At 32.7% G+C, this 27,204-nt stretch overlaps 1 protein-coding gene across 9 annotated transcripts; it reads left to right on the forward strand.

The window, feature by feature from the left end:
• The first annotated feature begins 942 nt into the window (after positions 1–942).
• LOC106110082 (period circadian protein) lies at positions 943–26,869 on the forward strand. Of its 9 annotated transcripts, none has more exons than XM_013291774.1 (28): positions 943–1,168; positions 6,478–6,578; positions 7,435–7,512; positions 8,189–8,355; positions 10,420–10,544; positions 11,020–11,103; positions 11,906–12,037; positions 12,115–12,190; positions 12,673–12,876; positions 13,189–13,417; positions 13,804–13,915; positions 14,055–14,174; positions 14,520–14,669; positions 15,134–15,252; positions 15,654–15,743; positions 16,427–16,561; positions 16,835–17,009; positions 17,597–17,741; positions 18,405–18,503; positions 19,410–19,523; positions 20,365–20,531; positions 22,214–22,348; positions 22,750–22,845; positions 24,080–24,271; positions 24,742–24,837; positions 25,184–25,285; positions 25,704–25,841; positions 26,445–26,868. In XM_013291774.1, the coding sequence occupies exons 2-28, from the start codon at positions 6,490–6,492 to the stop codon at positions 26,544–26,546; spliced, it is 3,471 nt and encodes a 1,156-aa protein (XP_013147228.1). In that variant the 5' UTR covers positions 943–1,168; positions 6,478–6,489; the 3' UTR covers positions 26,547–26,868. The 9 variants fall into 9 exon arrangements, with proteins under 9 accessions (XP_013147228.1, XP_013147230.1, XP_013147229.1 ...); XM_013291776.1 differs by having other exon boundaries at positions 12,115–12,175; XM_013291775.1 differs by having other exon boundaries at positions 8,192–8,355.
• The last annotated feature ends 335 nt before the right edge of the window (positions 26,870–27,204 follow it).

The raw sequence follows: 27,204 nt of genomic DNA on the forward strand, positions 1-27,204 counted from the left end.
GTAGACGAAACCATTTCACATATTCCGACAGTAGAACATTGTTTACGGGTTCAGTCTGGAGCCGAACCCGCAGATGGTCTTCGAGCGCAGAAGACTGGTTAGTATTGCTTCCTAACAGATAACGTTTGATCCTAATGAAGAAAGAGGTAAAATGTAAAAAACAAATATTGCATTAATTGCTGTCCCTCACTGGCTTGGGTCGTTTGAATGGAACCTAAAGCGAATGCACGCAGCGTAAACACGCCGATAAGTAATAGAATCAACTAAAACTAAAACACATGCTGGCACATTTGTCGCTTTTATGGCCACGTGCACTAAAAGCGAAACGTAGATATCGTGTCCTTTCTTTCTAATAGTTGGCTCACGTTTTCCAGTGCGTGAACTATAGTGATGTGCATATGAGACACGGTACTTAGGGAAATACAAATTTATTTCATATTAAACAATTTCTATTTACTATTTACAGCTTAAAATAAACATACTCATTTTCGTGCTCAACAATCTGACTAAAATTTTTTTTCGGAAGATGCTTTTTGCAAAATATCCGTCATGATTTAGGCTAATAATGAAATCATTAAAGTAAAAACTCACGAAACCAAGAAGAAATTATCAACAAAATGATGTTTTACTAAAAAAAAAATTGAAATTAAAACTGTAGCATTTCTATATATTCACTATTTAACAAACCAATTGTTCATAATATTGACTTTGCAAGAGTCTACTTTTATGTTAAGGACTGTTTTAAAATCACGACATTGTTAGCTTGAAATTTTAATAGAACTTTATAAATATTGCTTTGTAAAAAAAAAATCAAAATTGGCCGTGTAGCAGTGATTATGAAGATATCTTTAAATCGAAGTGGAAATCTAAGATCGAATCGATATCGACATAAAGTTTCACGAGTAAAGGACAACACTAGGAGTTCAACACAAAATTCACTTCTTCTGTCAACCAAACAGTGTAGTTCTATTATGTCTTGGTAGCAAGTCGAAAAAATTTGAAGCTAAGAAAATTTATCTACTTCATTGTTTTGATAGTGTATCCAATTGCCGTGTTAATAAGTTTTTAAGTAAAATAAACAGTTTGGACAAAGTGAAGTTTGTGTTTAGTAATTTTATAAGTTCAAAAATTTCCTTCACTCATGAGGATCATTCAACAATAAATACAGGTAACTTATATTGTATATTTTACTTTTAATATTTATTTTATTTCTATGTTTATTTACTCTTGCATTAATCATGCTTGCTGTTTTTATTATTATTTTCTAACAAAGATATGTAAGTAAATATATTAATATAAAACATAGGTTTCATTTCATTCTTAGAATTGAGTAATTAAGAATGTATTGAGTATTTTCACTTAAGGAGAAAAACATTTTATTGTTAGTTACCTGTATACACACTTTAACTGTTTTAAACTATTCTCATACTTCTATATTTAAGTAGCTTTTGCCTGCGACAAATAAAAAAAAACAAAACTAGGTAGCCTATGTGTTCTTTCAGACTATACTTTACATCTCTGTCAAATTTCATTGAGCTCCATTGAGTGGTGTAGGTGGGGATTACATTGCTGTGAAACATCAATTCTAAACTGAATCCATTCAGTTTAATGATTTGGCTGGCGCTTTTACTTTTGTATAAAAAACTCAAAATGACACTGAATAATATTAGAAAAAATAGGAAGAGACAAACAGAACTATATAAAACATAGTTATAGAAAATTATTAATTAGGCCTTGAAGGTGGAGTGATGTCTTGATGTTTATGGCCATGAGTCTACATATTTTTTTTTTCATAAGTCATAGGTAGAGTTGTATAGGTGTGTCAAGTAATTGAATCCTGTTTTATACTATGTATGCATCAATAGAGAAGGCATCCTTTCAGTGAAGAACAACCTTAGGCGGCTGTTGCATGCACCTTGCATCTTGTTGTGCTATATTGCGAATGCAGAGCGAAATGATTCTCTATGTGCCTCTTAAATACTGTTTATATTATACTACTAAAATAGGAGAAATTATAGAACTGTTTTGAAGGGAATAGTACTTTAAATACTAAAGCCAAGAGATATTAGAACATATGTGATAAAACTGTCGGTCTGGAGGTAGTGGTAGTGTTGGGTAGAAAAACATACAGTTTACTGTTTAAAAGAGAATCATACTAATATTATAAATGCTAAATTTTAGATGGATGGATGTTTGTTAGAGTTTTTAGCCTAAATGGCTGAATGGACATCTATAAAATTCGGCATAGATGTAGAGGACTGTCTGGAAGAACAATAGACTACTAACTTTTGTTTTTACAATACCACGCGAACGAAGTCGCGGGCGACATCTAGTCAATTTATAAAGAAAGGTGATTATGGTAGAGTACAGAAATAACTATGATGTAAACTGGATATATAAAAACTTTTATTGTCCCCTTTTAAATGAAAATCAATATTCTGATTGTAAAATTTATTTGAATCCTATAGTGTGTCTAAATAAGATAGATTAGTTTGACAATTCATTTGAAATTTAGTAGGGATGGGTTGTGTAAAATCAGTCATGCATCTTGTCAATTTTCGATTTTTATTCTTATAGAAGTTGGAATCGATAGATTCATAGTTATAACTTGTGAATTTAAAAAAAACACTTTTTTCTCAAATTGATAATGAGAGTAAATAAATGTTTATTACTACTACAGCCGTACGTAATCTAATTGGATTTCTTTCTAAATTCTTCACACTATAATCAATACTAGAAGTGTCCTCTAAATTAGTTAATAAGAAAATAATAATTTTAGTTGAGTTCGATAAATATTTAAACCGAATATCGATAGCCCACAATTGTTCGCTATGCGAGTTTATTTCGTCATTAAGATACCTGTCTATTACATACGGCATTTGCCTTCATACAAATTTAATTCGCTACTTCATATTCGTCATTTATCAAGCTAATCTATCTTATTTAGACAAACTATATATACAGATATATTTATTTGTATATGTATTGCATTGGACGTCTAGAGTAGAGTCGATATTGAGGCGTGCGATGCCACGTGACTCGATATCGTCAACGCAGTACGCATGACGGGACGACTTGAATGCGGCGCTAACGTGGCAGAACCGTGTGTCACTGGGTTTCGTCTGATATAACCATTAATGTTACAAATAGAAGTATTTTGTATCTATTTCATTATCACCATTTCGGTGCTGATAGAACTATAAAATATCAACAGGCGCATTTCCAAGCAATTCTCTATCCATGTATACTGATCGGTGCCAGTTGTATTGACACATATGGTTGTCTCTGTTTTTTATAAAGCGAATAAAAGGTACAGCAATACAAGTTCACCAAACACAGACTTAATAGAAACCACGTCGTTTATATTAATTACAAACATTTTGTAAGTATAATGACATGAATTATATGCAATCTAGCACTAATTGATATTATTATATAACGAGTAAATTTAATAAAGTCGACAATGCAACTGACAGGAAATTGCATAAAAAATGGTTTGTCATGTAAACTTATTAGGTTTTCAATTACTTGTAATATGAGCTACAAAAATGTAAATCTTTACGACATTACTTTATATTTACTGTGGTTTTCAATATTCATATAATATAACGCGAATTATTGTTAGGTTTTTGAAAATTTCCAAATTAACTATAACTATTATACTTTAGGGAAGAATACTATTCATTATCATCACTAGCTCACTAAACGTCCCCACTAAGGGGCTCGGAACCAACCCTAAGCAAGGGGTGAAGAATACTGTAAGATATGTAAAAAAATATCCATGTCAGTAGCTTCAGATATGGTTTGACTTTGAGATCTAAATTGGCAGTTTAAATGTAGATATTGGAAACACAATACGCAATGTATCTTCGCGTGAATGGGATTAAACTGTTTGTTTTAATGATTGTTTTGAACACGTAATATTGAGTTATGCATTCAACGTCCTCGGATTAGTTATATGTACAGTTGGGGAAACTGGCGGTGTCCATCTAAAAAGGTACAATCATACTAATATTACAAATACGAAAGTTCGGATGGAAAGATAGATGGATGTTTATTAGAACTTGTAGCCTAAACGGCTTAACGGATTTCAATGTAATTTGGTATTGTTGTAGAGGATAGTCTGAAAGAACAAATAGGCTACTCACTTTTGTTTTTTATTTTAATTCCACGTGGACGGAATCGCGGGCGTAAGGTTGTAACATTATAAGAGCGAAAGTTTAGATGAATGGATGGATGTTTGTAAGATTTGTAGCCTAAACTGCTGAATGGATCTTGTTGAAATTTGGCATAGATCTAGAAGATAGTCTGGTATAAAACATAAACAGTTTAGTTTTGTTTTTTTATCCCACGGAGACGGAGTCGCTAGCGAAAGCTAGTCGTTTGAGTATTTTGAAATGAGGCGGAACAAAAATCTATACAACACAGCTTACAAATGTATCTGTACGAAAAAACGCCGGATGGTATTAGATGGTACACATACAGACGGCTCATTTCTTTATATTATTATCTCTTCGTTTGCATCACTAACTGTATGTAATTAGTTATTTGTAGGAAGAGGCGGAGTTCGACTCTTTGTAACGATCAAGGCTAATTTTTCTCAAGTGGAACACTGCGGATTTTCGCGACTGTACAACCTGAACACATGAAAACAAACTATGAAATGTGAATAATATAAAATGGTTGAACTACGAATCACTATATACATAACTAGCTGTTCCTCGCGAATATGCTTTGCTATTCAAATGACTGTTACATAACCGTAAACAAAGACATATAATACAGGAAATATGATATATAGACATAGTGAATTTTTTTTCACCGGTAATTTCTTTGAAAGGTACTATGTTAGTTGACTCGTTTAGTACGCCACCTTATGACCTTGTATTGACATGTCATAAAACATTTTACAAAATTATACTAAGCTCCATCTTTTGTTTTAAAATAAACCAAACGGTGTCACAAACAAACCATAAACATTTAAATCTTATTTAGTAACATTTATTGACAATTCATTTAATTACAATTAATTACATTGACATATGGTTTTGAGGACCTATTAATAAACAGCGTTAGTGAGGATCATGTGAAAAATATCTCAAGTGAAGTGTCAATTATGCACTCTATACTTTTTTGAATCTCTGTGTAAAACTTAAATATTTCAATTATAGTGGATTGTCAATTGACGACAGACATTTAAATATGTTTAAACCTCTTTGTTTGTCTCAAACAATTGAGGCGAAAGTCACATAGTCAGACAATTCACCTGGTTTATGAGATATGAAACGGTTGATCGCTTTGCTTACTTCAACGCTTGTGCGAATGTTAATACCGTCATTGATGCAATGATTTATGCTAAAATTTAATTCAAAAAGTTGGAAAATATATTTATGTTTAATTTTCTGCAGCGGAAAAAATATGTCATTAATTTATTTAATTGCCTTTCCCATACTATTTATATAGCGGTTATAGATGTTCCAAGTATTCCCTCTGGGATACCTCTACCATCTTTTTTTAAGAAATTAATACTTGCTTAAAAATTATGTAAAGAATTGTAGCACTTTAAATATGCCAAATAAAGTTTCGTGATATCTATTTTTTATGGTTGTATCACATCGACCATTCTTTTCTCTAAAAACATCAATTAAAATGCGTTCGACTTAATTTGTGACTATTGTTCGTATTCGGTATGAATTCTTCTCCTAGTAAATATGTTTAAAAAACACTAAAAGCAACATAATAATTGACAATTGAAACACAGTACACTCCCATCTTATAACCATTATATCTATATTGTACAATTAGAGCAAGCTCACACGTGAAACTAAACTATCACACAACGCTTTGATTCCTATGAACTTCTATGGAGATGCGCACACTACACGATTTTTAGTCGTGCAACTAAACAGTTGAATTGGCTGCGAAACAATCGACAATCGTTTTGTCAAAGGTGTGCTCTTATTGTACGCTCTTGTTATTTTGAAGTCGGTATCGGTCAACGTAAACTCAGAACTTATTATGTATACGTTTAATAGCGTATGATAATTGTTATGTTATAAACATAGTAAGCCTCACGCATGTAAAAAATGTCACTGTCTCCTCGGCTTACACGTGCGTACTCCCTATAGTTAAACAAATAGGTACGTATACCACGGTTTGCACTCGCGTGCCACACGTTGGATTAAAAAGAAACTTTGCCCCTTTCACGTGTTCATTGCTTCCGATATTCCAAACTACTTTTATATGGCCTCTCTTCTTAAGTTGTTATACAATTAAAGTTACTCCCGAACTTTAACTCTCGTTTCTAGAACGTTTTCCACATAATAGAAATTGGTTAATTAACCATTCATTAAAACGAGTATAACTTAACTAAATTTTAACAATGTAACTTGTAACAACAACTAAGTTTATTTAAACTTAGAAACTTTACTTCAACTTACAATATTGTTGTTTAACATTTCTTAATTTTTGTTATAGGTTCTCTTTAATATGGACAGCATGGACGACTCAGAGAACAATGCAAAGATATCTGATTCAGCATACTCTAATAGTTGCAGCAACAGTCAGTCCAGGCGCAGGTAATTATTATATATTTTTGTATTAAACAACAACTTAAAGTATACGCTTAAACAATTAAACGACATTTTATAACTAGTTTTTGATTATTTATTTTTTAATTTTACTATATTGTAAATTTCGAAGTATGCAACCTCGGTTGCCGAGTTCGTATACTATAGTTGAGCCAATTTAATAGGTCACGTTTTTGTCGTCTGTTAGTTTTAGTTCCATAATGAAATAACCTTCTTAATATATCAGGTTTCACTGACCCAACGTTGTAACGAAGTTCGATGGTAATTACTAGAAATTATGTAATTGTATTTTTTTAAGTAATTGTGTAGTTCTCACATATGAATATATTAACGGTGCAAAGATATAGATTTTTATGAACGTTCAGAAATACCTATTTTGGTAGGATTGTTACAAAAGGTTAAGACAATATTTTGTCTTGAATGAAACATTTACTAAATGGTATTGTTACTCAATATGATAGAATACTTAACAATGTACTAACTATTTTTGTTGTTCTTACTTCAAAAATATGCTATAATTTTTATGCCCGCTGTACGAGGTTATTTTGTTGGATGTTGGCTGTATCAAATTTACTTATAAGAATGGTCAACCTATGTCCTCTGCCTTATTTTGTTCTGCTACTTCTAAATGGGGATATTCTGATTATTCGTAATTAAATTGTTAAGGATACCTTATTAAAATACGAACAACAATATTTCCTAGCTGTAGCAGATACTTGAATTATCTACGTTTCTATATCCCAAAGTCTTAGATTTCAGACTGAAGTATTATAATCTTTCGGTACTGTCTTCTGACAACGGAAACTCACAGTTACACCAAATTTATGGTTACAATTTTTTATAGTTCGAAGTCAACCCACTCTGGAAGCAATTCGAGTGGCAGTAGCGGTTATGGCGGGAAACCATCTACATCCGGTTACAGGTGCGTCATCTAAATATTAAGGACCATTTAATGATCGTTTAATTATATCAATGTCTTTATTATTTTTAATAACTACCCAAATTTCTTTTGAGCGATGGACAACATACTAACATATATACATAATATAAAGTTTTTTTTTTATTTAAATGTTAAAATGAAAAATATAATTGTAGAGAAGTAATGTAATATTGAAAGAAATATCAATCACCATATAAACCTACTAAATCTCGCTATCTAGAATCTAGAAAAGTTTTCCACATTATAATAGATTCGGTATTCTAAAGATGCCTTTATCTTGCATGTTGTATTGCAAGTTTTAGAATTTCAATGACGTCATTTGCATGAATTTACAAGGCATGAGCACTTTCAAGGTGCAACTGCGTAATACTTTAGTATAGTGGGATTCATTATTAAAATTCGTACTATCTTTTCGAATTGGCAATCTTTAAATATTTTTTATTCGTACAATCAAGATAATAAAGTTTTTGTTCGATTTCCAAAGAAGCATTTAAACATGGCGGTTTCGGAATTAAAAATTGAAAGACAACGGTCTAAAGCAATTACGCCATGATTAAGATTTTACTTCGAAAATCTGTTTAGTTTATCTTTGCGTAAAGCATTCTCCAACCAGCTTTTTATCGACTTGAATGTACATCTACATATATGTTTTTTATAGTAGTAACAACATTAATCAACCACAAGAGAAAAGGCTGAAAGAGAAAGATTCTAAAAAGAAGAAGCAAGCGCATACGGAGATGTTAACAGAGGTGCGAAATGAAATGGACGATGGTCTTCCAGAATCGGCGCCAATTTTTGAAACCCCCAAAGAAGACATTGACATTGGTGGGTGATGCGACTTATTAAAAAATAAATTATATAACGTATTGTATAGTAAAGTTGGACAAACATATCTGGACGACGATTAATCCTGCCAGAATTTACAAATGTATAATCTAGTTATAGTCAAACAAGGATGTCTAGACCGATGAGGGTGCCGCTGCTATCTGTTGCTTCTAACATAGATAATGACAAAGGAGGGCACTAGTGAGTTATTTTTTAGTTTTATCGCCGGGTCAGAATTGTCGGTGTATAGGCGTCGAAAATAACAAAGACAAAACGTAATATAGAACGGCTTTTTATCTTGTCCAGCGAGAGAGGTGCTCCTAATTGTTTTGTTATCCGTGTAGGTCTTTAGTCAAATAAGAATGTATCTCGGTAAGAGGGTCGCTCCTATAGGATGGTACTGTCAGAAAACATGTAAACCTACATAGAAATAAAAATGGCATAAAAGAAAAAAAATGACATGACACACAGAAGGGAAAGGATATTAAGAACTCGGTAGAATGGCGCTAGTGACGATCATAAACAAAAGAAGGGGAAATATCCTCTTTATGTGCGTCTCTTCGATTTAGGGTAAGCATCTGCAATTTCCGATGCCTATAGGCAGCGTTCTCTTCGCTATTTCGGCGGATTCAGGTGGTCGCTTGTACGTTTGCCACTTTATAATGTAAAAAAACGCCCACCAAGTCAGATATCCTTGTCGGTCTATGGCTATTTTAATTTATTTTCACTTGCCCGCCGGGCCAGATAAATTTGTCCAATATTAAGCTATTTTAGGTGGCGCTAAGTGACATCAGATTACAACATTTTTAAATATCGCGACGTTATAGAAGAAAACGCTGTCGAAATACTGTTTTGAGTACATAAAGATATACAAAGCGTTTCAAATAAGAAAGTGCGTGTGAGGATCTGTTAAGTAGATTGTTAAAATAATGTTTACATTCAAATAGAATGTATCGGAATTAGAGACCAAGGAGGTTTGGTTCGCTGCGCCATAGTAGTAAGTAAATCATAATCTCCGATTAAAAAACTACGCATTGTTGTTACAGTCTGTACTTGTGTAGGTATTTTTGATGAGTAGAGGTTACAGGTGCACAGGTTTTTATTTGAAACGCATGGTATTTGTGATGCAGGTTCAATTCATCTTCATTGTAATTTAGCCCGGTCTAGGAAATAAATACATCTATTACATATAACATGATTTACAAAATATACTCTACAGCAGTTTATTCCGTGACATAAATAAAAAAGTCAACTATTAAGGAATTACAGTTTAATTGCTCACAAAAGTAAACAAAATTTAATTTTTTTCCATCAAACCTTCTCATTTATCTAAACTTTTGCTGGTAAATATTTTTAAAGGTTTTGCGAATTATCCGTTACTCTTTTTTTAAAGTTTTTTGATACCTGCTGTGATATAAATTATGCGTTTAAAAAGATTAATCGCAATCCTAGATAACTTGCTTTCAAACAATTAAAAAGCGGGCGTCCTAAAATTTAAACAGAGTTATTATTATTACAGAAGGCCGAGGAAAGTACGGGGTTAAATTAAATGTAGTATTCAATAAATTATTCTGTATTTCCTTCGGTGTAACACGCTGACACTGTTCCATACTTAAAGGTAAAGTACAATGGGCAGTGAATACACGGTACGTAATATCTGATGTTTTTCCTTGTCAGTAATGGGATTACGCATTGTACAAAAAGGGTACGGGTTGTAGTATTCTCTCTACACAATCTTACACTAAGTTACTGCTTAAGTAATCATTAAATGACTCTGAGTGAGTTAAAGTTTTGAAATTTTTGCATCCATTTTGTTACATCTGTATCGTTACAAAAATCTTTTCTGACTAGATATAGTTGTAGACTTAACTATTCATTTACTTACAATTCGTTATGTTAAATCGATTTTTTATATTAAATTTGAGTATAAAATCGCGGAAAAAATAGTAAAAAGATTTCATCCCTTCATACATTTGCCATCTTTGATATTTGGACTAATATCAGGTTAAAAAAAATTTTCGATTACATCCCATGTTAAAAGTATTTTTTTATTGTGTTGCGCAGTTGTACCGATGTCGTCACCAGCGCTTGCTTCACCCGAAAAGGGTTCAGAAAGTATGGATATTTCGACGTCGGAAAATAGAAGTAGCAAAGGGGACGTCGAACCCGTGAGTGCTGTTTTCCTTAAGGTTAACCCACGTGAGGTCGCTTCATTGTTACATCCTAAATTAGAAATTCACGTTTCTTTATCCCATGTTAATCCGTCGTATCGTCAGTTAGAGTTGAACATCCGAACCATAACGTTCCAATCGTAATGGCTGACAAATTTTGTGGTGTTATAGGCCCGGCTATGTACATATATAATTATAATATTTCGTTAAGGGTACGTACTCTAGAAATAAAGTAAATAAGATAGTGATAACTTTACGCAAAATAGTGTTTTTATAAATGATGTAAACTTAATTTATATTTATTTAATTTAAATTTTGATTATTTTAAATTATCTAAATCTAAAACGTTTATAGTTTAATATTCTATTCTAAGTATTAATATCTAAGTATTCATGCTAATATTTGACTTTGAATCTTGAAGTTAACGTTCAAATAAATTTGTAACCGTACTTTGAAGAGAATGAGGTATTCAAATATCTTTTTTAATTGTCAGTTTGATCCTGATATCACCAAAATGAAATCACCGGTCCAGAAATCGTTCGACAACGCAATTACCCGATCATCGTTATCTTGTCGTGTAAGTGTTTTTTATCTTTATAAGTTATACTCGAACTGTTTCTAGTAGTTTCAATAATTACTTTTGAGTGGTAACTTTGTCTAAGACTTAAAAGTAATGAATTTTAAGGAACACAGGAACCATGTGTTAATAAGATATTCGATTTTAGGCCTTACAGGGATAGAGGGATACCTAGATTTATCAAATAGTAGTGTTTTTGTGTTATAATATTTTTTTATAGTATTTAAGATGTCTAATAGTAGCACCAGTGACAAAGGAACAAAAGGTTAGCATGTTCGGAGTATGTAATGAGATATATGATATAAGAACTTCGTGAATGTAGAAAGTACACCTGTAGTAGTAAGTCTAAGAATGAATGGATTGAATGAAAAGTGACGTAATTATAGTTTGTCTTTTTAACTTGATTAGTTTGATAAATCACGGATATGCAGTATTAAATACATTTTGGATGAAGAAAAATTTCGTACTAAATAGACGGGTATTATGAACACAAGTGCTTAACTACGAACCTATCGATCCCAACTTCTTTGAGAATAAAAATCATACCTGATTTTACACAATCCATCGCTAAAAAATCAAACTAATCATTTAGACAGACTATAACAAGAGACGGCAGAAAAGAGGGATGATAGACTTTGTGGACTTAAGGTCGTGAAGACGAGGTTCTTTTTTAACATCTTTCACTAAGGTTAGAGCCCCACTTGTTAACCCTCAGGATCTTTTATTGACCAATGGCTCTATTGACATGGGTTTTTTCGATTTACAATTAAGTGACCCTAAATATTTATATAATATGTTGCAGGATGGATTCTCTTGCGTAATATCTATGCATGATGGTGTGGTCATGTATACAACTTCATCACTCACCTCAACGCTCGGCTTCCCAAAGGATATGTGGGTTGGCCGATCTTTTATAGATTTCATTCATCCGAGGGTGAGGCAATTTTTAGCAGTGTTTTCGATATTTTACGTAAATTTAACAATTGTTAAAACTAAATATTTTTGTAACAGGACCGTAGTGTCTTCGCTTCGCAGATAACTAACGGCTTAGCGGCACCGAAAAATGTAAATGGTACGCAAGAAAAAGGTAATATTTTTTTATTTAACAGTGGACCACGCAACTAGAGTGTTGCATGACTGTACTTTGCATCGAGCTGTCTTAGCTTTCTTCGAAACATTTAGTTTCACGTAAGTTCATATACATAACATTTTTATGTTATCTAGCAGCATATATGTATATTTTAATATTGACTACTCTAACTTTTTCTATTTCTTGCCAAAAAGCTTATAGAGAAATATCATAACAAATAAAAACCTAACTTTTACAAATTCTTTTATTAATTACAGAGTATCAGTTTTTTTATTTATTTTATTTATATATTTATCGTTATAAATAAATACAAATATTTCATTACATGTTCCAAACATTATAATTTACACTTTTTAAAAACATTTACAGAATATTAGGTGCGCATAACACAATGGGTGTAATAGGACAATCAAGACTTACACGAATTTATTATTGAATTTGTCGAATTATTTCATTATGAAAGTTAATTTTATTTCCAGTGCCAGAAAAAGAAAACTTAGTATCATCTATGGTTTGCCGTATCAGACGATATCGGGATTTGGCTTCGGGTTTCGGAGTCAAGAATAATTCTGTTGTATACATGCCTTTCCTCTTGAAGTTATCTTTTAAAAATGCCAATAACGAAAAAGTCAATGATGTATACCTAGTTATACAGGCGTCGCCATTTTTCTCGGCATTTAAAAGTAAGTATTACTCTTCTGTACTAATATAAAGCGTAATTACATACTTCTTAGTTTGTAGGATGTCAGCGATCACGGAATATCTTATCTTACTAATATTTTAAATGCGAAAGTTTACATGGATGGATATTTGTTAGAGTTTGTAGCCTAAACAGATTAAAGGATCTCGATGATATTTTGCATATATATATATAGAAGATAGTCCGGAAGAACATATAGGCTTCTTCTATGGAGTCGCGAGCAAAAGCTATTATATTATAAAAAGTATCTGAATCAATTGTTCAATTAATAGATTTTGATGATTTTTCTTTGCAGTACCAAACGAGGTGGTAACCAAACCAATACTATTCATAATTCGGCATGCTGCTAACGGCAATCTGGAATACTTGGACCCTGAATCAGTGCCCTATTTAGGTTATTTACCTCAAGATGTTACTGACAAGGATGCATTGCATCTTTATCATCCCCATGATTTGGTCTATTTGAGGCAGATTTATGAAACTATTGTAAAAGAAGGCAGGGCACCGAGATCAAAGCCATACAGGTTAGTACAAAATAAACACGCTACAGTATTTTTGTTTGTTACCTTACAAAGTTAGTATTACACACAAGAGCATTGAATCCGGGTTACTTAAAAAACATAAAATCAAGTTTTTTATACGATTATTGTTAATATTCTGCCATTTATCTCTGTGTGAAAGAAACTAAGAAGTTTAAAAACCTTAATTTCATGAGTATTTAATTGTTTATTAAACACCGTTTATTTTATTAAGCTAATATTCTTAGTTTACGAGTTTTATATAGATATTTTTTTAAATTAGGTGACCCGATTTCAATGCTCTTGAGTGTATTTACTAGTCTAGTATAATATCTCTGTTAAAAAGTTAAAATCTTCATTGTATTTTTAATATTAACGATTTTTTTTTACAGGATGAGGGCACAAAATGGTGATTTCGTAAAACTAGAGACGGAATGGTCATCATTCATTAATCCGTGGTCGAAGAAACTTGAGTTCGTTATCGGAAAGCATTATATAATTGAAGTATGTATTTTAAAATTAATTTTCATGTGTTGTAATGACTGTTTATTCTATTGTATATATAAAGTATATAAATGGGATAACTTAAAAGAAAATATTACCATATCGAAATTTCTCATTTAAGAAAATATTTTTATTCCAGGGTCCTTTAAATCCTGATGTGTTTGAATCACCTGATCCTGAACGAGGTCAAATTTTCTCCGAAGAAGATAGATTAAATGCTCAATCTCTTAGAGATAGTATTATTAAAATTTTAAACGAGGTAAGTCTTTTCTTGTTAAGTTGCTAAACAATTCAAATCATTTCGAGTAATTAGTAATTAAAATCCAATAAGATAAAATTTTTCTAAATAACTAAAGGCTACTATGTTTAGGTAAAAAAATGAATAAAAAAGACATGCTATGGACCCTTTGCATAAAAATAGTATTTACTCAAATCCGCTCAGAACAATGTAAAGCAATGTAAAGCTAAAATATATGCTCAGTTGTAACTGACCAGTTTGACTGTTCAGTTACAACTGAGCGTATAGTGAACTTTAGGTTGGACGTGTAGCGAGCATCTCGTGTTGAAAATATTGAAAATGCCTATAAATATATGTTTCTCTTAGGTACTGACTAAGCCCGCTGAAGCCGCAAAGCAACAGATGAGCAAAAGATGCCAGGATATAGCTAAATTTATGGAAAGCCTTCTGGAAGATCAGCCAAAGAATGATGATGATAGTCGCGTAGAAATGCAAGATCCAGATCTCAGTTATTACGTAAGATTTAACACAGAAATATATATGTACAAATTCTTATAAATTTCATATAAATAGATTGTAGGGAGTATATCTAGATGGTGCATAAATATCTATCAACATGTTAAAATACTTTAGATTTAAATCCAAGTAAAGCTAAGTTTTGTTAAGTAAATTAAACATATGTGAATATTGTAAAAGAAACCGAAAGAAATAATTTTGTGCTTTCAATAAATATAAACGATGTGTCTTATATAATAGCGGAATTAAATTATTTGATAATGCGCAAATTACCTTATTATCCATAAAATATATAGGTTTTGACAACCTATGATCTAGACTAGGTCTTATTGGACAAGATACTATCTTATTCAAAGTAGATATTACAACTATTTTACTGTCTTTAAATCCCCATTGGGCATGTTTTCCCTAGCAATCCTTGGTAGTGTAGTAAAACGGTAGTTAACAGTAGGTTGGTATTACAGGAACGTGATTCAGTGATGCTGGGAGGTATATCTCCTCACCACGATTATAACGACAGCAAATCGAGTACTGAAACTCCAGTCAGCTACAATCAGCTTAACTACAACGATACATTGCAAAGGTAAGAAAAATGCTTTTAGAATCCACAATTATATGGAATATGTTGCTTTTTAAGGTTAATTATATTGTGCGACTGAACAGCTATTTTTGAGTTAATATTCGGGGAGGAGAGCAGAAATTTTTTTTTGTTTCATTTTAAAGATACAACTTATCAACATAATTTAGGGATTAAATAATTTTTGAGTTATCTTTGTGGATAATAGGAATTAATTACGTTTTAATATTTCTCAATAGTATATATCAATTTTAATTTTTTCGATTACCTAACAGGGGGCATCGGGCAAGTGTAAAAGAACTCGTAGAAGTTAATTTAATTGTAATAATACCTGTGCTTCGATTAATTGAGAAATATACTTTAATGTTGTACTAAGTTACATGTAATTATAAAATGATTGTTTTTAGGTATTTCGAGAGTCATCCATCGAGTTCGTACGAAGAGTACAATACTGTGACCGGTGAAAATGTTTTGGGAATGCAGGACCCGATTACAAAGTGAGTTATAAAACTGATCATGATCAGTCACCATTGATCATGATCAGTCACTACTGATCATGATTTGGTTCGATTAGGTCTTTCATGTTCTGGTTAAAAACCGTATCGATATGAAAGAGATGTTAATATCAATTACGGATTGGAATGTAAAACTATTAGAAGGAATGAAACGGTAGTGTATGCGAGAGGGTGTGTGAGCGAGATGGAAGATACAGTTGAAGAACAAAAGGTGACCTTGACCGGTTAACGTCTTGTGAAAGAACCAAAAAAAAAAAATTATACTTATACTTATATATATTATAATAAAGCATAAACACACACTTATTTGTTGCCTAAGATGTCAGCAATTGCAGCATATTTTTCAATAATTCTTTTTTTAATAAAAAGCCCTATACTTACATCACGCTTTAAGCTATATATTTTCACGCCTTAAACATAGGTGGTATATATCTTGGATAAAAAACCCTAATGTGGGAAAGAGACCATAAGTTGCTGCCAACATCAAGGAAACAAGGTTGCCATGCTTTGTCCTCATGTCATTTTGACATTTGCAATTGATAATTTGACACATGTAAACAATAAAATAAAATTTTAATAATTTTATGCGTATGCAGCCGCACGGGAACAGCTAGTAATTATACGATTAGTTCGTTATGGTTAAAATTATTATTTTACTTTTATAGGGAGCGTATAACACCACCGACGATTATAGTAGATTTTGTTGATGATGATGGAAAACCAACGAAGGGTGATGAAAATAATCGAAACTCTATTGGAGATTATCAGCCGATTCGACTCACGGAATCCGTTTTATCAAAGTAAGTTATTACTGACATTAGCCAACGACTCCGTCCGCGAGGAATAAAAAAACAAAAGTGAGTAGCCTATGTGTACTTCAAGATTATCTACAACTATGCCAAATTTCATTGAGATCCGTTCAGCTGGTTAGGCTACAAGCTCTAACAAACATCCATCTCAACTTTCGCATTTATATTAGCAAAATATAAACTTATGTCTTATTTTATATTAAAATATAACGTGAAAATTGTATTTCGTGTGTAAACATGTCTTATTTGGATATTTTTTTATAGACATAATGCGGTAATGATTAAGGAACTTGTAAAGATACATCGAGAAAACCGCTCTAGTAAGGGTGACAAAGAGAAGCATTCTAATGAAACTAGACAGAAGAAGAAAGAGCATTTAGCTAGATGTAACGCTTCTTATCAACCGACATCCGCTGGAGTGAACATTACTATGTCACAAGTGAGTTAAAAAATCTGTCTATACTAATATAATAAAGCGTAAACACACACTACTCCGTGGCGTGAGATGTCAGCAATCAATGTCAATCAATCATATAGGCGAGGTTTTTCGTCTTTTTATGTTTTTTTCAATATTTGGTATACTAAATTACATATATGAAATATATCTGCGCTACATTACCGGATATCTTTTTCTGGCAATTGAAAATTATTTCTGTGTAGTCCAATTTTATTGGAAACTAGCTTTTCGTCAGCATGAAGTTGGAAAATAGTAAAAATATAGCCTATGTTACTCACAGATAACGTAGCTTTTTAATGGTGAAAGAATTTTTGAAATCGGTCCAGTAGTTTTTGAGTTATTTCAATACGTACAAAAATACAAATCTTTCCTCTTTATAATATTAGTATAGAATTAAATCGTAAAGCAAATTTTTTCGTTCATAACCACTTTATAAAACATTTGTGTTTATTTACGTTGATATTCTCTTTATATCACAGTTTGACATAATCTGTCGTTAATTAAAAACAGACCTACTATGATACATTTGAACTGAAAATTGTTAATGTACGTGTAATTGTATTTTCCAGCCGCAAGGAGTGAAACGGTCTTCAAAACAAATTGATCTTGAATCCGTAGCACATAAGCACCATTGTACCACTCCACGACAAACCCGTCGCAAACAACCTATAACAACAATGCCGCATACTATAACAACACCGGCGACAACCATTGGTAAGGACATGCAAGACAAAGAATTTATTTTCCAAACCACCTAACTGTTATTGTACAGCACCATCGTTAAGAGCTAGAAAATGCTAACGGGTTTTCAGTAGATTTTCTCTTCTGACAAAATAAAGACGTATCAAAAAGTGGACATTTAAAAAAAAATCATATTTTGTCAGAACGAATATAGCGTAGTTTAGTTTTTGGTCATTATGGGCGATATTGTAATTTTCCTCTTTCCTTTGTCATTCAGTAGATGTCACATAATGCCAGATGGGTTTAGAAAGCTTTAATCTATGCAATATATGGAAAAAATTAGCGGGAGACTAAAGGTTAACGCACAATAGTCAACTCCTAGTCCACCTGGCACCGCACGCAGCGTACCCTTGCTATTGTTTAAGTGTTTCCAATTAAACGTGATAGATTCAATGTATTTATTGGCAATGTGTCCATTTACCATAAATACGTCTGCATTGTGAATGGACGACTCGTCGACGTATCGCGTCAATTCCGGGGCAGTGCGGTAGGCGAGGACTAGACATGTGCGCGTCAACCTTTATATTTTTTTAATGTAGATTAGTTTTCTGCTAAAATTATTGGAATAACGACACTAATCAGAATAAACTAGGCATAAATGCGTTTGTGTATTTATAATTCATATTGGTTCGGTAGCTCCAACAGCCTGGACGTCAAACCCCATGAACGCGTATATCTTGGGCGTTGGAATACCGCAACAAATGTCAATCGTCAGTCCCGTAGCCGCTATGCCAGGTATTATCATTACATTTCTTAGTATTTATTAATATTTTTTTTATTTGCTTGCTTGATACTAATCTTTTTTATGCAAAGCTGTATTGTTTTCGTAATTTGCACACAAATTTGAAAATAGTATGGCAACTTATTGACAACTTGTTGATGTCTATGGTTTTAGTGTCGCTCTTTTAGTGGAATTAATAAACTAGCTGTTGCGAATTTGCCCGCGTTAAATTAAAAAAAATAATGAAAAAAAATAACCTATATTACTCACAAATAAATTACCTTTCTAACAGAGATAGATTTATTAAAATCGGCCCAGTACTTTTTGAGTTATTTCAATACATATAAAAATCCAAATCTTTCCTCTTTATCGAACGAACTTTAAAAAACGAAAAATAAAAAAAATTCAATTAATTATGCAATAGATAGTCAAAATAACATTAATAAAGGAGAAATAAAAAAAAAGTATTACAAGATCGACTTTCCATCTTACTTCTGACTAATATTATAATTACGAAAGTTTAGATGGATGGATGTTTGTTAGAGTTTGTAGCCTAAATTTCTGAACGGATTTCATTGAAATTTGACATATATGTATAGATCATAGTCTGGAAGAACACAAAGGCTACTCACTATTTTTTTCTAATTCAGCGCGGACGGAGTCGCGGGCGAAATCTAGTAATTTATATTTGTACGTTGTGCTCATAAGGCATGCGTACAACTGACATAAAACATCGATACTTGGTAGACCCTAACCGAGTCTAAGTTCGATAGTGAGAAACGCAAGCTTATAGCAAAAATGACAGACTTATTACTAACAAGTTTTATTTTTTTTAACGGATCTTTACTGGACTTATTTGTATAACCTCAAAATCGTATAAGTGTTATAGTGGGACTTATTATTTTTAATTAAATTTCCAGGTATGTTTCCAATGCACTACATGCAGCCACATGTACCGCAAATGCAACCAAGTACATCTACAAGCAATGCAGTGCCTGGACCTAGCATGGGACAACAATATCAAGAACCACCAAGTAAGTTCACTACTTTCTATTAATTTAATTTTTATATCTCACTAGCTTTCGTTCGCGACTCCGTCCGCGTGGTATTAAATATCAAAAGTGAGTAGTCTATGTGTTCTTCCAGACTATACGTCTATACCAAATTTTATCCAGATCCGTTCAGCAGTTTAGGCTACAAACTCTAACAAACATACATTCATCTAAACTTTCACATTTATAATATTACTAGCTTTCGCCCGCGACTCCGTCCGCGCGGAATTAAAAATAAAACAAAAGTGAGTAGCCTATGTGTTCTTCCAGACTATCCTCTACATCTACGCCAAATTTCATCGAGATCCCTTCAGCCTTTTAGGCTACAAACTCTAACAAACATCCATCCATCTAAACTTTCGCATTTATAATATTAGATATGATGGACCGTCAAAGTCAAAAATTATCGACCCTTTTAGAAATAAATATCAGCTCGTATGTATGTTATGCCAAGTTTTAAATACACCGAACAATGGGTAGGAAATTACAGTCCTCGACTACATTCTGTTAACCTTATTATGCCTATATTATTGTGACTTATAGTATAAACTGCTCGACGGATTTTGAATTTTTGGAATGTTCTTTGAAGTGCCCTACTTATTGTGATATCTGTTTGATTATACACTAGCTTTTGTCCGCGACTTTCCCTGCGTGGAATTAAAAAACGAAAGTGAGTAGCCTATAGTTCTTCAAGATATCCTTTACATCTATGTCAAATATCTAGATCCGTTCAGCAGTTTAGGTTACAAACTCTATCAAACTTTCGCATTTATAATATTAGTAAGATTACTAATTGAAATATTTAATAATGATTTTGTTTTAGTGCAAGGAATGATGTACGGCCAAGCAATGTACGGATCGCCGTTTATGTACTCGCCTATCAATCCGCAAGTTACGTACCCAGTGGCACAAAACTTTGTACCATCGCATGGAGTCCAATATGTAAACCACTTAAATGCACTTGACTTAGGGGACCGCAATTATGTGGAGGTAAGCGACTAATAGCTTCCATCTGTTTCCGTGTCTAACATTATCTTAATAGAAAATCATGTTTGCTTGGAAACGTACGCTCTAACCCTATTAATTCTTTCACACTTAGCGAAAGTTTTTATCGCCCCATTTCTTTGCTTCTAGAGTTTGGAATCTAAAAGATTCTTTGCTTCTAGAGTTTAGAATCTGAAAGGTTGTAATTAATAATTGTTTCTTTTTTTTTCTTCATTCTTTCTATTTTACTACACAAGATAACGATAACATAGTTTGCATTTAATAGTTTCAAATGAGGGTAAAACATTTTTGGGCTACTAATGTGATGTCGTTTTATGTCTTATGTTTCCACGTAATGCCATATGTCTATGGTAAATCAACTGTGTTATTTGTAAGAAATTGAAAACATATTTGTAATTGAATGTTTTCAAAACATCTGTGTGATGATATTTAATCTAATTTATTGACAATAAATTTTGTGTGATGATTGCATATTTTTATAATAAAATGTTATTTGGATAAACGGCTTTTTCTCGGATAACATAAGCATGCAGTAAATGGATGTACATTGTCGGGTTGTGTGTGGACAAAATACGTTAAGACCACAATAGTGTTTTTTTATAGTTAACGTTTAAATGTTAATTTTTTAATTGAAAATCGAGGTGTTTTTAATGAAAGACAAAGAAAGATTGGGAAGGATGAAATGAAATGTCTCTAAACTCACATTCCCGCAGGATGAATTTAGGTCTCAATATTACTATCTACATTTTACCAAAGGCTTCCATTGTTTTGACACTTGTATTAACACATATTGTTGTGATGTTTTTTTAAAGATAATGTGATTTTGATCATTTAAGTCGAAAATGACAGTCAAATTTAACATTTACAGCTCCGATGTGATAAGTATCGCATGTTTTTATGATATTTTGTGAAGTTTTTTCATCATTTTTATATTTTTTTTTGAAAAACCATAGTAATTGAGAAGTTAGTCTACTAGGGTACTTCGGTGCCCTAATTTTACCATTCCCAGATCAATTTGTATGCCTTAATAAATAAAACATCCTTTGTGAATTCAAGTGAAAATCTTTTACTGTCTTAACCATTAGGGATTACAGACAGGAAAGGTTTACCACGATTTTTAAATACGCCAACTTCGCATGTTTTGATAATACAACACATGTTTTAAGATAAATATTGATCCCTATGCTTCTGTTGGAAATTGTTCTTATGTAATAATGTTTGTACAGTCAAGACATATTTGGTTGCCAGTCCTAAGCCTGGAGAAAGTATGAAGGGAAATTTTAATCATTATTAAAGGTTTCGGCCTGTGATTTATTTATTACCTTTTTATTTTGTTTAAATTACTTATTAATTAATTTATGTTATTTCAAGTATGCGTGCACTTCTAAGATGCCGCTCACATCGTTTATCTGTAATTATTTTCCATATCATCAAAAATATTCGATATGTGTGATACTGGCAACATGAACGTCCCTACCAAATATGTTGATAATTTACTTAGGTTAGGACAAAGACTAACAACACTAATCATTCACAATTTCACTCATTCTGCAGCCGATTCATCCTGCTTTATCATTATTAATTGCTTACAAATATATTAAATATATGGGTAATTGTACGGTCGAAGTTGTAGCAGAACTAGGTGTAATATTAGAATGCATATGCAGGCGTGTAAGACAAGGTTGCCTATGAAGAGCGGGAAAACAAACTTTGGATATAACAGGAAGGGAAGGAAACGAGAAAATCAAGGAAATGTTCAAGGAAGCTTATTGAGTAATTCTTCAGCGAACGCTTCATACATGGTATGCGATTTTGAACATTATTGTCGAATAAACCTTAGTTTTTTTTTCTGAGTTTTGAACATTTGGTAAGGTAAGTTTTTGTGCATAGCACTGGGGTTTTGATAATTCAGTGAATAACTTATTTCTGTTAGGATATCAAATTTAATTTCTCAAATAAGTTGTTTTACTGTCCCTACTTATTGATTTCAGTCGCAAATTTTCATTTATGATAGAGTTGTTCAATAATCAACTCTGGAATCCTCTAATGTGATGCCAATTCCTTGGAGTAAACGAGGTTAACACATTATTCACTACTTCTTCTCTCTACGAGAATATCTCCAGTTAAACTTCATTTAATATTTTCCGGCGAAGATTGATAGAGTTTATATTTCCTTAGTTTCTATTGTCCGTTTCTCTTGTAGGACTCGAGCGCTCTAAGTAGCGATAAAAGTGGGATCAGAAAATCGCCGGATAATTCATCAGACTTCAGTTTCTTCAGGACCAGTTTCAGTGTAAAGGTTAGGGAAATGCTGAATTAGGTCCATTTTATCTTACATTTCGTTTCACGATTACTATTTATATCTGTCTTATAATGAGATATCTCTTAGTTATTCTGTTTTTCATATTAATATTGATATAAGTGTTATAGGTAAGATTTTTGGTTATATAATTCATATTCATTATTCGGTGTCATGTGCTTTTTATCTGCTATGTGATATGATGCCGCTAGTATAGATCATACTAACATTAGTATATTTAGATTTAAATCGTAGTAGTACCTTCTCCAATACTTTATACGTTGCTATGTTTAAATGTTTCTTTCTTGTTCCCGAAGTCGAATAAAAACTTCCTTAAAACGAGAGGTTAAAATTACTAATTAAAGTAAGAACACGAAAGCGTATATTGCGTACCAATATCGTCACATAGATTATTGTGATGCCATGAAAAGCAATTATTTTTATTGTATAAAAGTCTGTTTTAGTCAATTTTTTTATTGTGTAAAAAGGTACCATGATTCAGCGATGGTTTGGTTTCAAAAGAAAATACAGCATGGTTCATATATGAGTGTGATTTTTTTTAAGAATTATTATGTCTTGTGTATTTCAGTTATTTGTAAAATTTATTTGTGTGGCATTTTTTTTTTATATGCTTGTGTTAAGACATGTTTCTTTTACCGTGAGTTCGCACTGCTTATACTTAAAGACAAATCGTGTGTTTACTAAAACGTGATCGTGGTTATTTAAAACCGTGACTTCGTCCGCGTGGTATTAGATAACAAAAAGCTACGTATCCCTCGGGAACCAGACATTTCTCAGGGTTGAACCTTATCCCATGTGTATTCCAGACTTTGTTTTATATCTGTGCCAAATGTCCATAAGATATGTTGAACCGTTGCAGAATAATCGAATAAACATTAAAAAAACTAAATTAATGAATCCCACGGGAACCGTAACTATTCCCGGGATAAAAAGTAGCCTATTTGTTCTTCCAGACTATGCTCTAAACCTGTCCTAAATTTCTTGGAGATCCGTTCAGCCGCTTAGGCTACAAACGCTAACAAACATCCATCTATCCATCGTAACTTTCGCATTTATAATATTTATATGATAATGGAGTTACGAATAACGAAAGGTGATAAGTTTTAAGATTTATCCAGTCATTACTTATTGATTGTCTTGTTGCAAACTCACGGTAATAGATTGCGAGGTGTACGTGCATTGTAATATAGTTTGAGTTATTGTTTGTTAACAGAGTGTAAAGGCGGTACATGACATAACGCAAAATGATGTATCTCAACCTACTAGACCTACCAATAGCGAGGGAACGATAGAGAAAACTGACGAAGATTCAAGTTATTCGTCGTTTTATTCATCTTTCTTTAAAACTGAATCCGGAAGCGCCGAAGAAAGTAATGATACTAAAAAGCGCGGTAAAGAAAGTAAAGTAAGTGTCCACTTTTTGTTTTGTGTTGAGCATGACAGAGAATATTTAAGGTTAACGCGCACTTGTCAACTCTTCGTTCACCCGGCCCTGCCTCGTTATCGCAACGTTCACTCGTCAGTGCCTCGAGATTTCCATTAGAGCGGGATAAAGATATATAATTATGATAGGTCGTTCTCGCTAGTACGGGAGGAGGTGGTGCGTGAGACGCCCGCGAGCCATTCACTTGCCATAAACGCGACCGCCTTGCTTGTGGTATAAAAAAGAATGGAACGAAAATAAAAATAAATAATATACTATATAATGAAACTAGCTTTTACTGTTTTAGCTAGCGACTACCTTCAAGTAATTAAAAAATAGGAAATAGCCTATGTCTTCTTCCAGACTGTGTCCTATATACCAAATTTCGTTCAGAAAATACACATCATACAAGACCCGTTCCAATTTTTTTTAAATATTTTTGATAATTCCAGAGCGCTTGCGATTCGGGAAGTAGTTATCCAGGATATAGTAAGGCGCCAGCGAAGAAAGGACCCCTAAGGAAAATGCAACCACCGTGGATGGAACATGTAAGTAATGCTAGGGCCCTAATATCCCGATTTCCCCCATTCCCGAAAAGAAAGTACGCGTTGACGTCTGGAAATTTGTCCTATCGCGAATACAAAGTACACTTCTTTTCCTTGTTGCTAAATTTCCTAACAATAATATATATCGCATACATTGCATTTTGATCGGTTACATACATTTCATGCGTACAGTTGACTGCGAAATACCGATCTACTTCCTTATTATAAAACGGGCCAATGTAGTATTAATAGTACTTATTAAAGTAACAATTATGAAGCAACATTAGGTGTCAAATTACAAGAAATACCGTTTGAATTGCTTTTTTTATTATTTTCTTTACCGTTTCAGGTGTGCGTTACATCCGAGCTCATTTACAAATATCAAATTCAAACTAAAAGCAGGGAGGAAGTTTTGTTGTCTGATAAGCTGAAATTAAAGCAATTGGAGCAGGTATGGTTGTTAATTATATGAACAGTGTTAGTCCGCTTTAATATCTTCGTACTAGGCCGGTTCGACCCACGTGATACAACGACCACACAGAAGACAGGCGTCAAGAAGCAATACCGCGAACACCCCGATGTGTGTGGTATCTGAGGACTAATGTTGGTCCCTTTTCTTAACCATCATTTCCTTGTACAGTAAGGATGGGAAGGAAAAGTAGATTTGACGGTTGAGGAGACGCATAGGAAGGGGTGATATCCTCTGTGTGCGTGTTCTCCGTTAATTAAGAGTAGGCAACGCTTCTGCAAATGAGGATGTAAATGGCCGCTCGCTCGTTTGCCACCTTATATTAAAAAAAAATGATTACTCCCAGTGGTTGAATATGTGCATAATAGTCGATGTTAATATGTAATTGTTTTTATTTTAGCCATCATTAGTGAACGAGCAATTAGGTCAGTTATATCTGGACCTTCAGTTAGAAGGTGTAGCATCAAGGTTGACACTTGAAGAGGGTATCACGAGTTCCAGTAGTTCGGGCGAAGAGAATTTTGTGGGAGTTTCTAAGGTTTGTTTTGTGCTAATTTTTTTCTGTGGTGTTGGTCATTGAAGTGTATTTGGCTAAGGTGGCAACACTCTTGTCAAGTTAGTTCTATCCGAGCCACCGACGGGAGTAGACGCGATCAGCACAATACTATTTATTTTGCTTAAATTATCAAAGATGTCTTAAAATCTATCAACATCTATTGGTGCTCAAACCGTAGTAGTGGCAGCCTATAGCGTCCTCTACTCGAGTAAACAAAGAAATTTTTCTTTTTTTTTTCGTTATAACGAGCATTAAAACATTTGGAAGCTACTAACGCCTTCAAGTTAAGAGACACAATTTTAGTTAAATTTACTATCTTATGTATTGTATCTGGTTTTATTTTTAGTAATTCTGTTGACGTAGACATCTCCCTTTTTGTGTGAATTGGGTGTTTTCTGTTGGAACGATCATCCCATTTGGATTTTCCAATGGGAAACACCCTGACTGTTACCCATACTACAATTAGAAAGAAAATTCGTATTTTTGTATGTATTGTATGCTATTTTTTTACTATTTTTTGTTTCACGCGAACGCAGACGCGAGCAACAGCTAGTCTTATCTAATAAAGCTTTTGTTTGTTTGCAGTCACAAAAGAAGAAACGCGAGTACAGCAAACTGGTGATGATATTCGAAGAGAACGCACCCCTCCCTCCCCCGGATTCTCCCCCAGCAGCTTCAGTGTCGTAACATTGTGACAATTATGTCACCGGTAAAATTTCTGTCAATAATTGACGCACAAATGTTAGAAATTGAAATAATTTTGACTCATGTGTGATATGAGTCGGGATATGTCTGGATATTACGACGCAATTCCTAATAATACTGTCGGGTTTAATTTTTTTGACAAGAATTATCAACTTTTTGGGAAAATTTAAGAATGTTGACGGTTGAAAAAACAGTCAATAATTGTTGAACAACTAACACTCGTAAAGACATTTGAGCAAAAAACAATATTTTTGATATATGTATGTTAAGTAATTTTAGATATGTTCTTTGAATATTAAAATTAAAATTCTATTGCTAGTTATAATTAATATAAGGATTTAAATAAGTAATAATAATTTTAAGTAAGTAATAAGTTTAAAGTATGTAAATCTGAAACGTGCTACTAAAGGTCCAGTTGAAGCTTGAATGCAATATAAAAAAAATTTGGATATCGATAAATCCAGAACAAGTTTAAGAAACTTCTCATTGTAATTATATTATTTAATAATTACGATGTTATTTTTTTTGCAAACTATACAACACTGCCTACCTATGGTTTACGCGTTTACGTTATATTAAATTTGACGTTAATATTAAGTAGTGTTCTTTTATTATTTACTTTGATACTTAAACATAGTTT

The sequence above is a fragment of the Papilio polytes genome, unplaced genomic scaffold (assembly GCF_000836215.1).
Source record: "Papilio polytes unplaced genomic scaffold, Ppol_1.0 DF820889.1, whole genome shotgun sequence".
NCBI lineage: Eukaryota > Metazoa > Arthropoda > Insecta > Lepidoptera > Papilionidae > Papilio > Papilio polytes.

What these genes read in the sequence shown, in the direction of transcription:
- LOC106110082 (XM_013291774.1), top strand. Translation starts at nt 6,490, where the DNA reads ATGGACAGCATGGACGACTCAGAGAACAATGCAAAGATATCTGATTCA. An exon ending in ATCCAGATCTCAGTTATTAC is followed by an intron (nt 14,670 to 15,133) that starts GTAAGATTTAAC and finishes TTGGTATTACAG; the next exon opens with GAACGTGATTCAGTGATGCT. An exon ending in ATGCAGGACCCGATTACAAA is followed by an intron (nt 15,744 to 16,426) that starts GTGAGTTATAAA and finishes TTACTTTTATAG; the next exon opens with GGAGCGTATAACACCACCGA.